At 32.6% G+C, this 14,751-nt stretch overlaps 1 protein-coding gene across 2 annotated transcripts in view; it reads right to left on the bottom strand.

Annotated features, from left to right (window-relative positions):
• The window catches only part of ABCC9 (ATP binding cassette subfamily C member 9), a 106,721-nt gene that overhangs the window by 82,553 nt on the left and 9,417 nt on the right, over positions 1-14,751 (bottom strand). For both annotated transcript variants that reach the window (XM_081061438.1, XM_081061439.1), the window contains exons 6-9: positions 11,597-11,718; positions 3,926-4,092; positions 2,650-2,892; positions 807-1,001 (exon numbers count right to left, since the gene is read on the bottom strand). In XM_081061438.1, coding sequence (XP_080917564.1) covers positions 807-1,001; positions 2,650-2,892; positions 3,926-4,092; positions 11,597-11,718 — 727 coding nt within the window. The remainder of the gene's footprint in view (positions 1-806; positions 1,002-2,649; positions 2,893-3,925; positions 4,093-11,596; positions 11,719-14,751) is intronic.

Raw genomic sequence — 14,751 nt, forward strand, 5'->3', positions numbered from 1 at the left:
TCAACGAGGACAATCAGAAAAGGCTTCCCTAAGAAGGCAGCATTTAATGCAGGCTTTGAAAATCCATAAAATTTTAATAGGTTAAGAAAAAATTACAGTAAGTCAGACTGAGAGACTAGAAAAGGAAAACTGATGCATCTAGACTAGAGTTTCTACTATCAACTCCTACTGTGAAACTAGGGAAATCAACTCCTGCTATCTTAGAAAGAGACTAGGAAGTCCATGACGCAGATTTTTAAGAACGAAAACTAGAAAATTAAAAATTTGTAACAGGAAACATATTATATAGCCTCCAAAATAATAATAGCTAATAAAAATATCATAATATGACTTGCCCTTATCATCATGCATCAGGATGGCTTTTATTACATAAGTAAAAGGAAATGAACATACTACAAATCACTCTGCTAACGTTATTGGTCCTAGGCCTCTAAAAAAGTGACTCAGCCACTACTGAGTCACTAGTGAGCCATATAACTCACGCATGAAAATTCTTTAAAGATTGCTATAAAGATCAAACAAAACAATCAGTGTGAAATTTCCAAGCATAGTTTCTGGCACACTGTAAATGCTTATTAAATTGTTATAGGCTCTGAATCTGAGGGAAAAATTTGTTGGCCAGATCCATTCAACAAACACACAAACACATGATTTTCTCTACAAGGAAAATTATTGTTTTCTTTGTTTCTTTACAAAGCATTCAATTCTCTATAAATAAGACTATTTGAACTGCTCATAATAAAAAGTAACAATTACAATGAAACCTGGCAGTAACATGTCTCCTTTCATAAGTACCACGAACTTACTACTGTTGTGTTATTTGTCCCATTCTGGGTTTCATTGACACGCTGAACTATTCCAGAAATACAGAGAGGTCCAGCAAAACCCAGTAAGTCAGCAAGATAACGGAATGTGCTGCTAAGTAGAATCGGTCGCCCAAAAGCTCTGTACATTGCTAGCCATATAGATGGAGTCCGATTTGGATGATCTGCTGCTTTTTTCTGAAAGAAAAAAACCACGGATGAACAAAAATAAAATGACTAGAGCAGCAATTAATCTTAGCCACTATGGAAATGCCTCCTGCTATTTCTGATGATATTTTAAAAGTTTATCAATAACTTCATGAGTCCCTTTCTGTACGGTATGTATGATTCTGTATCCCTGCATCCTATGCAAACAGGAGCTACTGAACACATTTTAATGAAATAGAATAAAGAGTAACCAAGCCAGTTTTTCAAAGACTCTGTATTATTTTTAGTTGTCAAAGGATGACCCAAAATGTTTAAGGCCAAATTCCGTTTGATTTGGAAAATGTACATCTGTCATGCATATACCAAATAACATTGTATGGAAGTGAAGATAGTAAAGTACAAAGATCACTGTTACTGACAAAATAGTCAGGATTTCTGGAATTACTAGATCACAAGAGATTCACCTACCAAATTATTACAAGCTAAACAAAAAAGATCATCGTTGCAACTTCTAACTGTTTCTCCTCCAAGTATTTTCTATCTCTGTGAATGGTAGATACTTTTTAGTTACGTTAGACTTGTGTTTCCAAGTTGTTCCATAAAAAATGCAAAATGAAGAATGGCATGTATACTTAAGCCAACTAATGGCTTCACACATCTATAGTCATTTGCTGAAAAGATTTTAAGGCCTGAAGAATCATCATAATTACACCTTGGAGAGAAGGTGAATAAAGTTTCCTCACTGTGGCAAAGAAGCTAACCTAATACAATAGAGTTCAATTGTGTTTCATATTCAACTTTCTGTTAGATGAATAATTTGATTATTTTTTAAAGTTTATTGATAACAGACATTAACACACCAAATTCAAGCTGATCTGTTTTATAAAGAGCACTTGAAAAACTTAAGTTATGCTTAGGCTATATTGTTAACCTTTAATTTAGCACAAAAGTTTAAAAAAATATTAATACTTTTCCCAGAGGTGAAACCAGAAAGATGACTCAGGTTCATTTGTAGTAACAATTTCCTGCAATATTAATTTCATAACACACATTTTTGACACAAAACGGGTCATTTTCATCATTTACCATAATTGTTTTGTTGATCTTAATTTAGAACAGCCAAAAACTCTACAACTGATTCAGCATACCCTACTCTCTTCCATTGTTGTTGTGAACACTCATATTTTTAATTACACTAATATTTGTAGATGATTTCCCTTTGTATAATTTACTTTTCCAAGTTTGGAATTTAGAACCCAGAATTTTAGTTCCTTAAAAGTAACTTATTAATCAATATGATCTACTTTGTCTTCAAACAACAGAATTATTGACAAGATACTTGTAAAAAGACAACAAAAATTCCATGAATTATTAGTCTTGTACAGTAACAAGGATTAGACATACATGACCATTATCTTGTATAATAACTTAACTCTTACTTTCCACTTGGCCCCAGAGAAAAGGCAGTGCTCTCTCTATCCCTCCTCATGCATTGACTGGGCAACTAACACACATTTCTGGTTTATTCTCAGTAGCCCAATTAACATGACTCAAAACTACTGGGAAAGACAGGTGAAGAAAACGTGCTCTTCCTTAACTACAGATATTATTTAAGCTTAGTGTCTTTATGTTTAATAGGCCCATTCTCTACAAGCACCGACAACAGATACTGAGTTACCTTTTGTTCTTCATATGCATCTTTCAGGCAAACGTAATTTGTTACTGCCCTCATTGCTATTGGTAGTTTTCCGATTGCCTTCAGATCAATGGGCTTTTTATGAGCAGATATGATAAGTGTGTTCATCCACCAGTAGGTTGCTTTGGACAGTAAATTCACAAATGGTTGAAGAAATCTCACACCCAGATCCTGGAGGTCTTCAGGAGGTTTTACTTTCTGAGGATTCATGAAGAATACATATCTCTGTGACAAGAAGAATTCCACAGAATAACAATTAACCCGATTCTTTTTCTACATATGAAAAATAAAATTTTAACTTTTTCAATATTTTCATTTCGGGAGGCTAAAATTTTTATTTTCACACCACTTTCCATCACATTTTGAAATATTCTTTAAAATATTTCCCTTTTGTTGTGAGTAGATTAACTAGTTGAATTCCAGAATTTTACATTTAATCCACTTGGCACCAACTCTAAAAAATCAATTATCCCTTTAAAAGATAGTTATTACTAAAAATCAATTTTTCATGATACCTTGTAATAGAGTCAACTAAATGAAGATTTTTATATTCTTTAGATTTTTAAAATATGTTATCAACACCACTGTTGACTCACTCTGTTACTTAGTGGTCTGGTTGATGTCAACTGACTGTTCTTAATATTTATTACAGCAAGTATCTTGCCATTCAGAGCAAATTCAAAGTGCTCTGATAGAAAATGAATATTGAAAAATCAGTCACTAATATGTCACACAATATAACTGACATCATTATGTGGTAGAAAGCACAATAGATTTGTAATCACAGACCAGATATGAGTCTTAACCATGTTACTTTGGATATAATAAGAGTTAACCCTACAGACTACAGAAGTTTTTTCATCAATGAAATCAGCAACTTAGATTAGATTATCTTATTTTCAGTTGGAAATTTCTGAGAATACATTAGTTTGATTAACCAAAATTTGCTTTGGATCAATCATGGATAATGGAACGTCCTGATGAAAAAAATTTTACCTACAATATGAACTAAGATAATGTTTGGCACATAACAGGCACTCAATCAATATTTGTGAATGAATAAATAGACTCCAGGGTCATATTGAGATTTCTGGAACATTAATGATCTGAAACTTAGTGATTAATTCGACTTTATAGTTATACACATAGATGACATACATTTGTTCATCCTCTTATACTACTTATTTCTAGCTGACTGTCATCTTTAATATTGGGGTCTTGAATTCTAGTAACTAAACAAAATACATCAGATACGTACTCTGACCCGGATGACGTTGATCTCCACAGCCATCAGGAGTCCATTCAAGATGACCATTATGCCTGTAATGCAGAAACGCAGGTCTGATACTCCCCAACCAGACTGCCAGTACTTGACCAATTTTATGGTTTTCGTAATAAAGGCCATTACCCAATATAGGAATAGGGCTGGAAAAAGAAAAAGTGAAAAGAAAAAGATGAAATCTTTCCCTGATATTTTTTAAAACTTCACTGAAATTTCAATATAAATATGTTTTTTAGTAACAGACAATTTTAAATATTCTATTTCCAGATAATTTGTTAAGAAAATAACATATGTGCTTGAGTATACTTTTGGAGCTTTGAATTGAAAGTATGGCACTGATTTATTATTAATAGTTTTAGTTTTTAAAAATTTATTTTTAAATTACTGTTGACATATTATATTAGTTTCAGGTGTACAAAACAATATGTATATACATATTACATGATTAGACATGTATATGCCTCACAAAGAGATCACCCAATACGTCTATTACCCCTCTGACACTGTACATAGTTATTACGATATTATTAACTATATTTCTTACGCTGTGCTTTATATCCCTGTGACTATTTTTTTCCAATTATAGTTGACATTCGATATTATTTTATATTAGTTTTAGGTGTACAGTACAGTAGCTAGACATTTATATAATTTATGAAGTTATCCCTCCAGTAATGACTTCAAATGTTAGTGCTTTCACTCTAACATTTATATGTAATAGGTGTGCAACTATAAGGAGACATGTAAGTAAGGATAGCCAACACTCTTTAGAACTTACCTGTAATTCTGTAGACTTTAAAACTGGCTTTCTTTTCTGGTCTTGTTTTTTTAAAAAGCCCTGATTATATTCCTTGAAAAATTCACTAGTTGGTATCTGTGTAACCTATCTATTAAGTATGATGAAACTTCCAGGGATATGTCTAACAGTGTTACCCTTGAATTATCATGGCATCCATGTAGTTATGTAATAAGGTTTTGCTTTATGGATCAGCATTCAAGTAGTGAATGGCCTATCTCTTTTAAAATACCACACATATCCACAGAGCATAGAGGACAAAGATCCTATAGGACAAACCCAGGCAGCAAGCAGTCAGGTCAAAAAGACAGGGATCTATACCATCTCACAACCACAGCCAGAATATTGTAGCAAATATGAGATGGAAGCAGAGACTTTCCTCGACATCTGTTGTCAAAGATTCAGCATACTTCGAACTTTAAATAAAGGTCAGTACACATGAATATGGGATAAGGAAGAAAAAATCTAAAACACACATGTGAAAATACCTTTTGGACACACTTAGCAAAGCAAGAAAGTTTAAGGATGATCACAATGTCCTTAGTGAAAAGGAACTGAATTGGCATATAAACTCATAATGTTTATCTTTTTTAGCTTAAAATATAGAGATTGTCAGAATGGATTTAAAAAAAAAAAAAACAGACCAAATTACAACATGCTACCTAAGGAGATTCACCTTAAAAATGAAGGAACAGCAGATTGAAAATAAGTGGATGGAAAAAGATACACAATGAACACAGTAAGCATTAGAAACCTGAGGTAGCTATACTGGTATCAGATAAAGTACACTTCAAGACAAAGACCATTATTAGAAACTTAAAACTTTAAATAATGACAAATGTGTCAATTTTTCAGAAAGACACAACAATATAAATACAGATATGCCTAACGAAGACTTAGAAGATATGAACACTATCAACCACCTTGAACTATTTGATACTTATAAGGTTGGTATTTAATATTATAAAAATATACCCCAAAATCTTCAGAATATACATTGTTGTTAAATGCACACAGTACTGGTACTGACTATATCCTCAGGAAACAATGAGTAATAAATTTAAAATAACAAAAATATAGAGCATGTTCTCGGACAATAGTGAAATTAAATTAAAAATCAAGAACATTCTGAGTGGTGAACACACAATATGATATACAGATGATGTATTACAGAATTGTACATCTGAAACCTATGTAACTTCACTAACAATTGTCATCCCAATAAACTTTAATTCAAAAATAAAAAATAAAATAAATTTTTAAAAGTATGGAAATAGAAAAAAATCAAGAACAATAAGTGTATTGATTTTCTATTGCTGCTTAGCAAATTGTAAGAGGTATTGCAACTTTAAAGCAATACACATTTATTATCTCATAGTTTCCATGGATCATAGGTTTCCATGGATTCAGGGTGCAATCCAGGTGTGGACTACGGCTGCAGTCTCAACAGATTTGGTATCCTTACCTTTGCCATACTTTATTGGCTAGCAGTAAGTCATAGGTCCCACTCCCACTTAAGGGGTAAGAATTATATAGGAGGTGAACACCAGGCACACAGATAACAGAGATAACCTCTGGGTCTTTCCATACTATAAGATATCTAGAACTCTCCAAATACTTGGAAATTAAACAGTAATTGAATTTCTAATTTCTAATTTCTAATTAACCACATGTTAAAGAAGAAACCACTAGGGAAATTAGAAAATGTTTTAACTAAATTATAATGAAAATATTACAATATTAAAAATTCAAGGATTCCATAAAACAATATTTAAACGAAAACGTAAAGCTTTAGATATTTATTTTAGAAAAAAAGACAGGTCCAAAATCAGTGATCTAAGTTTAAAAGCTAGAGAAAGAAGAACAATGAACAAAATAAATTAAAAAATAAAAACAATAGAGATGAGTAGAAAGCAATAAAACAGAAAACAAATAATTGAGAAAATGAACAAACCCAATAAGGTTGATTGTTTTGGAAAAGATCAAGAAAATTGATGTCTGTAGCTAGACTGATTAAGAAAATAAGAATACAAATTACCAATATTAGAAATTTAAAAAGAGTTATCCTTACTTAGCCTGTGTACTTAAAAAGTGTAATCAGGCAGTATCTTGAACAACTTTATAACAATAAATAAAAAACTTAGATGAAATGGAAAATTTCTTGAAAACTGTAATTTACTAAAACTGACATAAGAAAAAATAGGTACTCTGAAGAATCTACATCTAATAAAGAAATAAATTTATAATTTAAAATCCTCCCTTAGTTAAAACTACAGACCAAGATGACTTCAATGGTGAATTTTATCAGACATTAATGGAAGACATAAAATTAATCTCATATCAAGTCTTTCAGAAAATAGAGAAATAGAGAATATTTTCCAGTTCATCTGTATATCTAAAAACCTGATAAAACTATTGAGAAAAAAAAAACAGACCAATAGCCCTTAAAGCATAGATATAAAAAGCCTTAACAAATAAACTCTTGTAATGTATAGCATAGATAATATATCACGATCATGTGTGGCTTAGTCCAGAATGCATGGTTACTTTAGCATTTGAAAAATCAATCAATGTACAGCAACAGAAACACAATGTATTAACAGAAATATAACTGTTCCAAAAAACGCAGAACAAATCTTTAATAATTCAATATTTATTAATGATTTTAAAAACTCTAAAAAGCTTTAATAGAATAAAACTTACTCACCTGATAAAGTTCTTATATGAGGAGCTTATACTTAACTTTATAATTAATTATGAAAGACTATTTTTCCCCTAAAATCAGAAACTAGTCAAGGATTTCACTCCCACCATGTCTATTCTGCATTTGACTGGAGTCCTTACCTTACCGTAGTTTAATATACCAAGAAAAAGTAAAAGAAAGCATGAAGTCTGAAAAGAAAAAGTATAACTACCTCTATTTTCAGATGATGTGTTTGTTTACATAGAAAATACCAAAAACTGACAAAGCAATAATTAGAAATACTAAGTAAATTTCCAATGTGGCAAGATATAGGGTCATTATGCAAAATCAGCTGTATTTTATACAATAGCAGAAAAAAAACTAGAAAATGAAATTTAAAATACAATTATATTTATAATAGCAGTGGCAAAACAAAAAAGCTGGCAATGAATTTAATAAGACATGGAAGACTTCTACATTGAAACTATAAAACATTGCTAAAGAAAATGAAAGAAAACCTAAATAAATGAAGAATGAATTGTGAAACTCAATATTTTTAAGATGTCAATTCTCCCCTAAATTGTTCTATACATTCAGTGTAATCATTATCATAATCCCACCAGGATTCTTTTTTGTTTGTTTGTTTGGTTGGTTGGTTGGTTTTTTGGTAGAAACTGACAACTCGATTCTAAACTGTATATGTGGCAATGCAAAAGAACTCTCATACCCAAAGCAATAAAGTTGTATGATTATAATACATGACGTCAAGACTTTCAAAGTTATACCCTGTATACCTGAAAATAAGACCTAGCCAGACAATCAGCTCTAATGCATCTTTTGGAGCAAAAATTAATATAAAACCTGGTATTATATTATATTATATTACATTACATTACACCTAGTCTTATATTTTAGTAAAATAAAACCAGGTCTTATATTAATTTTTGCTCCAAAATATACATTAGAGCTGATTGTCTGGCTAGGTCTTATTTTCGGGGAAACATGGTAGTAGTCAAGACAGAATGGTAATGGCATAAAAAATCCACAAATAGATTAAAGGAATAAAAAATATACAGCCAAGAAATAGATTAGACCTAAACAGTCATTTGATTTAATTTTTTACAGAGGTCCTAAAGCAATCCAATAAGAAATGGAAAGTCTTTTCCATAAATGGTGCTCAAACACAAAGATATCCATTTGACACCAACCGTATACCATATACACAATTAATTTAAAATGGATCATAGTTCTACAAATAAAAACTTATACTATAAAGCTTCTAAAAGAAAATATGAGGATATGAGGGAAACATATTTTGAGGGAAGGCAAGCATTTCTTAAGACACAAAAATCAATAACTACACATGAGAAAATGATAAATTATACTACATCAAAATTAAAATCTGCTGCTCATCAAAATACCCTGCTAAGTAAATGAGTACGCATACCACAGACTGGGAGGCAAATATTCTCACAACACGTATCTGATGACTGTAAAAGAACTCCTACAACTCAATAATAAAAATGGAACTCAATAAAAAGTGGGCAAAAGATATGAAGAGCCACCTCACAAAGATAACACATAGCCAATAAACTCATCAAAAAATGCTCAACATCACTAGTCATCAAGAAAACACAAATTAAAACCACAATGTGTTATCAGTACACGGTAGAAAACCTCCAGCATGGCTAAATTAGAAAATCAAGATCCTCAAATTAGGGTGAGCATATGAACAACTGGAATTCCCACACATCATTAGTGTGACTGTAAAACAATCCTTTTGGGAAAAGATCTTGTTGTTCCTTACAAATATAAACATTTACCTACTGACCCCATGACCAAGCAATTCCACTCCCAGGAATTTACCCAAGAGAAATAAAAACATATATCCACAAAAAGACTTGCACATATAGATGTTTATAGCAGCTTTTTTGCATGATAGCTAAAGCCTGGAAAGAGTTCAGGCGTATATCAACAAGGAAACTGTGGTATATTTATGAAAGGGAATACTCAAGAACTGCAAGAACAAAATACTAATTGATACTACATTATAAATGAGCCTCAAAAAATCATGCTAAGAGAAAGAAGTTTTACACAAAAGAGTTTATACTCTTTTCTTTTTCATGATTGAATTTATGTGAAGTTCTAGGTCAGGCAAATTCAATCCATGATGGGGGAAAAAATCAGATAAATATTTACCTTCCCTCAAAATATATTTCCCTCATACCCTCATATTGTTGTCTCTGTGGATGTGAAAATAAGGATTGACTAACGGGTAATGGGCACAAGAAAACTTCCATGGATGACGACAATAATCTCTACAGGTGTATACATTTAGCAAAATAAGATTTCTATACTTCATCATGTAAATTTTATCTCACAAAAAGAACCATAAACAAGTATTTAACTCTAGTTAATGATATGCATGCTGAAATAATCAGGGGGTGATGCATATTAATGTCTGCAACTTACTTTAAAATGCATCAAAAAATAAGATGGATTGATGGATGAACAGAGGGATGAAAATATGTAGATATTGATAAAATAAATAGAATAAAATGTAAATTGAAGAAACTAGTTGGTAGATATATGAGTATTCACATCTTTCAACTGTCTGTATGTTCGGTAATGTTCCTAATATAATGTTAAGACAAAATTACTAGTTTTGTGATATTAAAATGAGTGTGATTTTGCTAGATCCAAATATTTCACTCCTAAAATAAGAAGAAAGTTAGACTGTCTTTAATCTCTAGAAGTCCTTCCAGAAATATGATTGAATTGTGCCCTCTGCCTTGATCTACATAAAAATTACAGCCAGATTCTGATCACATTTCCTGCAAAATAACATTAAAATGAACCTTTCCTTTCTAATTACATCTTATACTTTTATAGCATCATCAGTTTTTCATACACTTATCTAGTACATCGAATTCCCAGTGCTGTGTATACTTTTTGCTGTTACCTGTTGGAAATTTTGTGCTTTTTTTGGCACCTTCATAAAAAGATTTCTATGATAATAGCTGCCTGGTATTTTGTACTGAACAGCTTTCTATTAACTCAGATTTTGACAAGACTTTTAAATTAACATTTAACCCTGTCTACTTGTTTTATTAGATTACTTTTGCCCAATCAAATAATGCAGTACAACATAAAATTAAATAATCAGTAATTTCCTCTTATCCATTTTAAATTTTGATGTCATCTGAATAAGCAAATCATGTATGTGTGGTTTAATGATCACTTTTCTTCATTTCTGTATCAGTCAGTCAATGTCATTTTCACCATGTATCAATCAAATGAAATCAATAAACATTAAAAAATTATAAGCATTCATTCACAGAAACACACACAACTCTGTCTTCAATTTTAAGAGATTCACAGGCCCCTGAAGCCCCATCCATGATCCATGTTCTATACATTCCTCTTAGCTCTCTATATGAAAGTATACACCAAGGAATGCCAGGATGGGTCTGAGTATTAAATATAAGTAATTGGGATGAGTTATATTATTTCAGCCTAAGGCAAAAATTAAATTAGGAACATTTTAGATAGCCTCCAATTTCTACAGGAGTCAAGAGAGGCTAAAAAGATAACGCTAGGCCTGATGCGCATGTGAGTGGCGGTGCTTTGGGGCACTGCTTCTAAAGACAACATGGTTTTCAGGATGCCATGAAAGATCCTCTGCTGCATGGAGTCACCCCACCACCACCATGTCTCAGGAGCAGTTCTAGGAAAGGTGCGACACTCCCACAAATGACAGGCATGAACCTTCAGAAAATGCCTCGGGACTCCAAGCCAAAGGCAGAAATACATGGAACTAGACGAGGTGACTTCTTCGTGGGGCTGTACAGTGAGAAATCTCCTCGCAAAAGCTCTGATTCTTAGAGTACAGCTTCTGCAAGCCAGAAGGCCAGCACATTCCCTGCACTTTCTTCCCGCCACACACCAACACATCCTGAGGGGCAATCAGTGGAGAACAGATGTCCCTTTCACAACCGGAAGCAACTCAGGTTATCTTCATCTCCATATATATTGGGGGACTACTAGAGAATTAACCATTTTTTCCTTGTGCTTCTCAATCCCAACCCACTCTGATAGCATTTACTATGAGGAAAAGGAAAACAAATAGCTCTTTGGGGAGGAAAGAAAAACTCTTGGTCATACTTACCTAAGAGTAATTTAGGAAAATTTGATGTTTCGATATTATGATAATATACTATTGACGTTGTAGTGGCCACAAATCCCATCACAGCCGGCATGAAGAGGTGGAGATGCCGTGAATCCCGCCGTCTATGGAGAGCAGTACAGTATCAGCGTCTACAACTGATGATTCCAGGTAGTCTTTCATTTTGTTTCCAATTTTTCCATTAAACCTCTTTCTTAGCATTAAGATATTTAAAATACAAAATGCAGTAATATGTTTAAAATACAGAGTGCAGTAGTAGTTGCTAAGAGAACATATAAAGGAAGACTGTTGGGAGACATAATCCTGCTGAAAGCATCCCTCCTACGTGGAAGGCTAGGTAAACAAAGCTAAACAAGACCTCTAAAATTCTTACAACAAAAGCAAATACATATAACTACTACTATGCTGAAGGGCAGATCTGCTGAAATAATTTAACAACTACAGCAAGTAAAAACAATCAACTGAATATGAACTCTAATGTATGTGAGACATATGGGTTTTTTTTTTTTTTTTACAGCTTTCCTAAACTTTTCAGTGATTTCTCCTTTTTCATTAATTCATTGAACAAATACATGTTTGCTGGTCTAGGCACTGTATTAGATTCTGGGATACAACAGTGAATAAGACAAGATACAGTTTCTGTGGTCACAAAACCTAGAGTTTACTGAGGATAGCAATAATAAATAGTAAATTATAACAAAGGTGAAGGGATTGTGGGCAAACACAGGGCTAGTGTCTGAGACAGAAAGCTTTGCGAAGGAATGGTCTTCTAAACTGAGACATCTCAGGTGAGAGAGAAACTGCTACCCAGAGGAAGGAGAGGGGGCTGATCCAGGCAGAGGGTCTAGATATGTTCAAGGGTAGTGCAAACAATTCAGTATGATTACGAGAATACCAGGCTTCATTCTCAGAGCAATAAAAAGCTTTAGGTGTATCAGAAATATGACAGGACAGATTTGCATGGTAGACAACCCTCAACTCCATTTGCATTAATAAATGTCACACATTTAAACTTTCATATTTTCTCAAATTACTTAAATATATTAGTACACAAATGGTATAGAGAAGAATGTAACTAGTTTGAGAGTGAGGAAAAGAGGAGCATTGGGAAAGTCATTTCAGAAGATGTATGGTTGACAAGGAGAACTGAAATATAAAAAGGAATCCATTAGTCAGGAAAGTGGTGGAAGAGCACTTTAAAAAGAGGGAACAGAATGTGCAAATGCTTAGAAGCATGAAACTGTGTAACATGTTCAAAATTCCAAGCAGTTTAATGTTCCTTAAATAGAAACATGAGATAGGATGTACCATGAAAGGCTTTGTATGCCATGATAAGGAGCTGGAATCTAATCTTGCAGGAAATTGAAATGCTTTAACTGGTAAGTGGCACGGTCAGATTTGGGTTTTAGACAGACCAATCAGGTAGTAATGTGGATGATCGAGTTGACAGGTAGTGTGTGGGTTTGAGGTGAGGAGAGATACATAGAAGGAAAGAAAGCAGTTAGCAAAGTGCTGGTATAGGCAGGTGAGAGATGATGAAAGCCTGAGTTAAGCTTTGGTGGCAGAAACATGGAGGAAATGATATATTTGAAAAATATTAGATGATATAGGAACATTTGTGACAACATGGATGGATCTTGAAAGTATAATGCTAAGCGAAATAAGTCAGACAGAAAAAGCAGAGAACCATATGATTTCACTGATATGTGGTATATAAACCAAAAACAACAAAAGAACAAGACAAATGAGAAACAGAAACTGATAGACAAAGACAATAGTTTAGTGGTTACCAGAGGGTAAGGGGGGGTGAGGGGTGAGAGATGAAAGGTGTACCATTTAGCACAATTTTTAAAGGGGATCAAATATATGGTGATGGAAGTAGAACTGATTCTGGGTGGTGAACACACAGTGGGATTTATAGATGATGTAATACAGAATTGAATACCTGAAATCTATGTAGTTTTACTAACAATTGTCACCCCAATAAATTTTAAAAAAAAAAGAAAAAGAAAAATATTGTCAAAATGGACAGGACTTCAGCAGTGTTAAGGAATGAGAGTGATGGATATGTAGAGAATGATTCCCACAGTGCCTGGGTGAATGGTGGTATGAACAAATAAGATTTTAAGAGGATGAGCAGATTGGGGAGAGAAAGCTAATAAGATTAGGTAGGAATGTGTGGATTGTGAAAGTGTCTAATAAACATGCAAAGAAAGGTGTCTAATAGGCTAGTGTATGTAGTGATTTTAACATTATCAGTGATAAATTTGGAATCATTAATACAGACATCGTAATGAAAGTATGAAAGTACTATGATAGCATAAAAGCTGGCTTAAAAACCACCCACTACCTCCCAAAAGTAGTTCAAAACCGTCAGAGAAAAAGTAGGAAATAAATATTTCATAAGTACAGAAACTAGAAAATGTTTCTGCTATTCCTTAATTATTGAACTGAAGAAAGATTTAAAAAATCACTTACTTAATATTTAGCAAATTTTAAAATGAGCATACTACCTATGAAAGCCTGTAAAACATTGTCACCACATTTTACAGCCACACCAGGAAGAAAGTTCTTAAGCATATTCAATAAGAAATAACTATAATAAATAACTTAAGTAGTCAATTCAAGAAGTTAGAAAAAGAATGAAAAATTCATCATTAAGAGAAGCAATAATAAAAGATGAATAAAGATAGCAGTAGCTACCATAAGGTTTTATATTTACTGGGCATTTTTTTATTGGGGATTTAAGGTGTTTTTTAACCATGCCAGTATTTTTATTAGGATTGCTATCAGATCATTAGTGCTCCACTGACAAAGGTATATATGTTTTGAGTGGTTGCCCCAACCCTATTCTTGCCCTTAAGTTCTATTATTTTTAGAGTGTGATTCACAGATCTCAATGTTCTGGTAGAAGTATATAGATCCCATGATAGCAGAAAATCTTTAGTCAGAAAGTTAGGAAGAAAATCAAAAAAGCATACATCACGAAGGACAAAAGAATAATTTCAGAAAAGAGAAAATGATAAAAAATAAAAACCTAAATGAAAACATAATAATAGTGAAGACTTTAATACACACTTTTAGAATTTGATAGATTAAATAATATAAAAATAATCAATACACAGAACTTTAGTAAT

Source organism: Rhinolophus hipposideros (genome assembly GCF_964194185.1).
Source record: "Rhinolophus hipposideros genome assembly, chromosome: 9".
Classification (NCBI taxonomy): Eukaryota; Metazoa; Chordata; class Mammalia; order Chiroptera; family Rhinolophidae; genus Rhinolophus; species Rhinolophus hipposideros.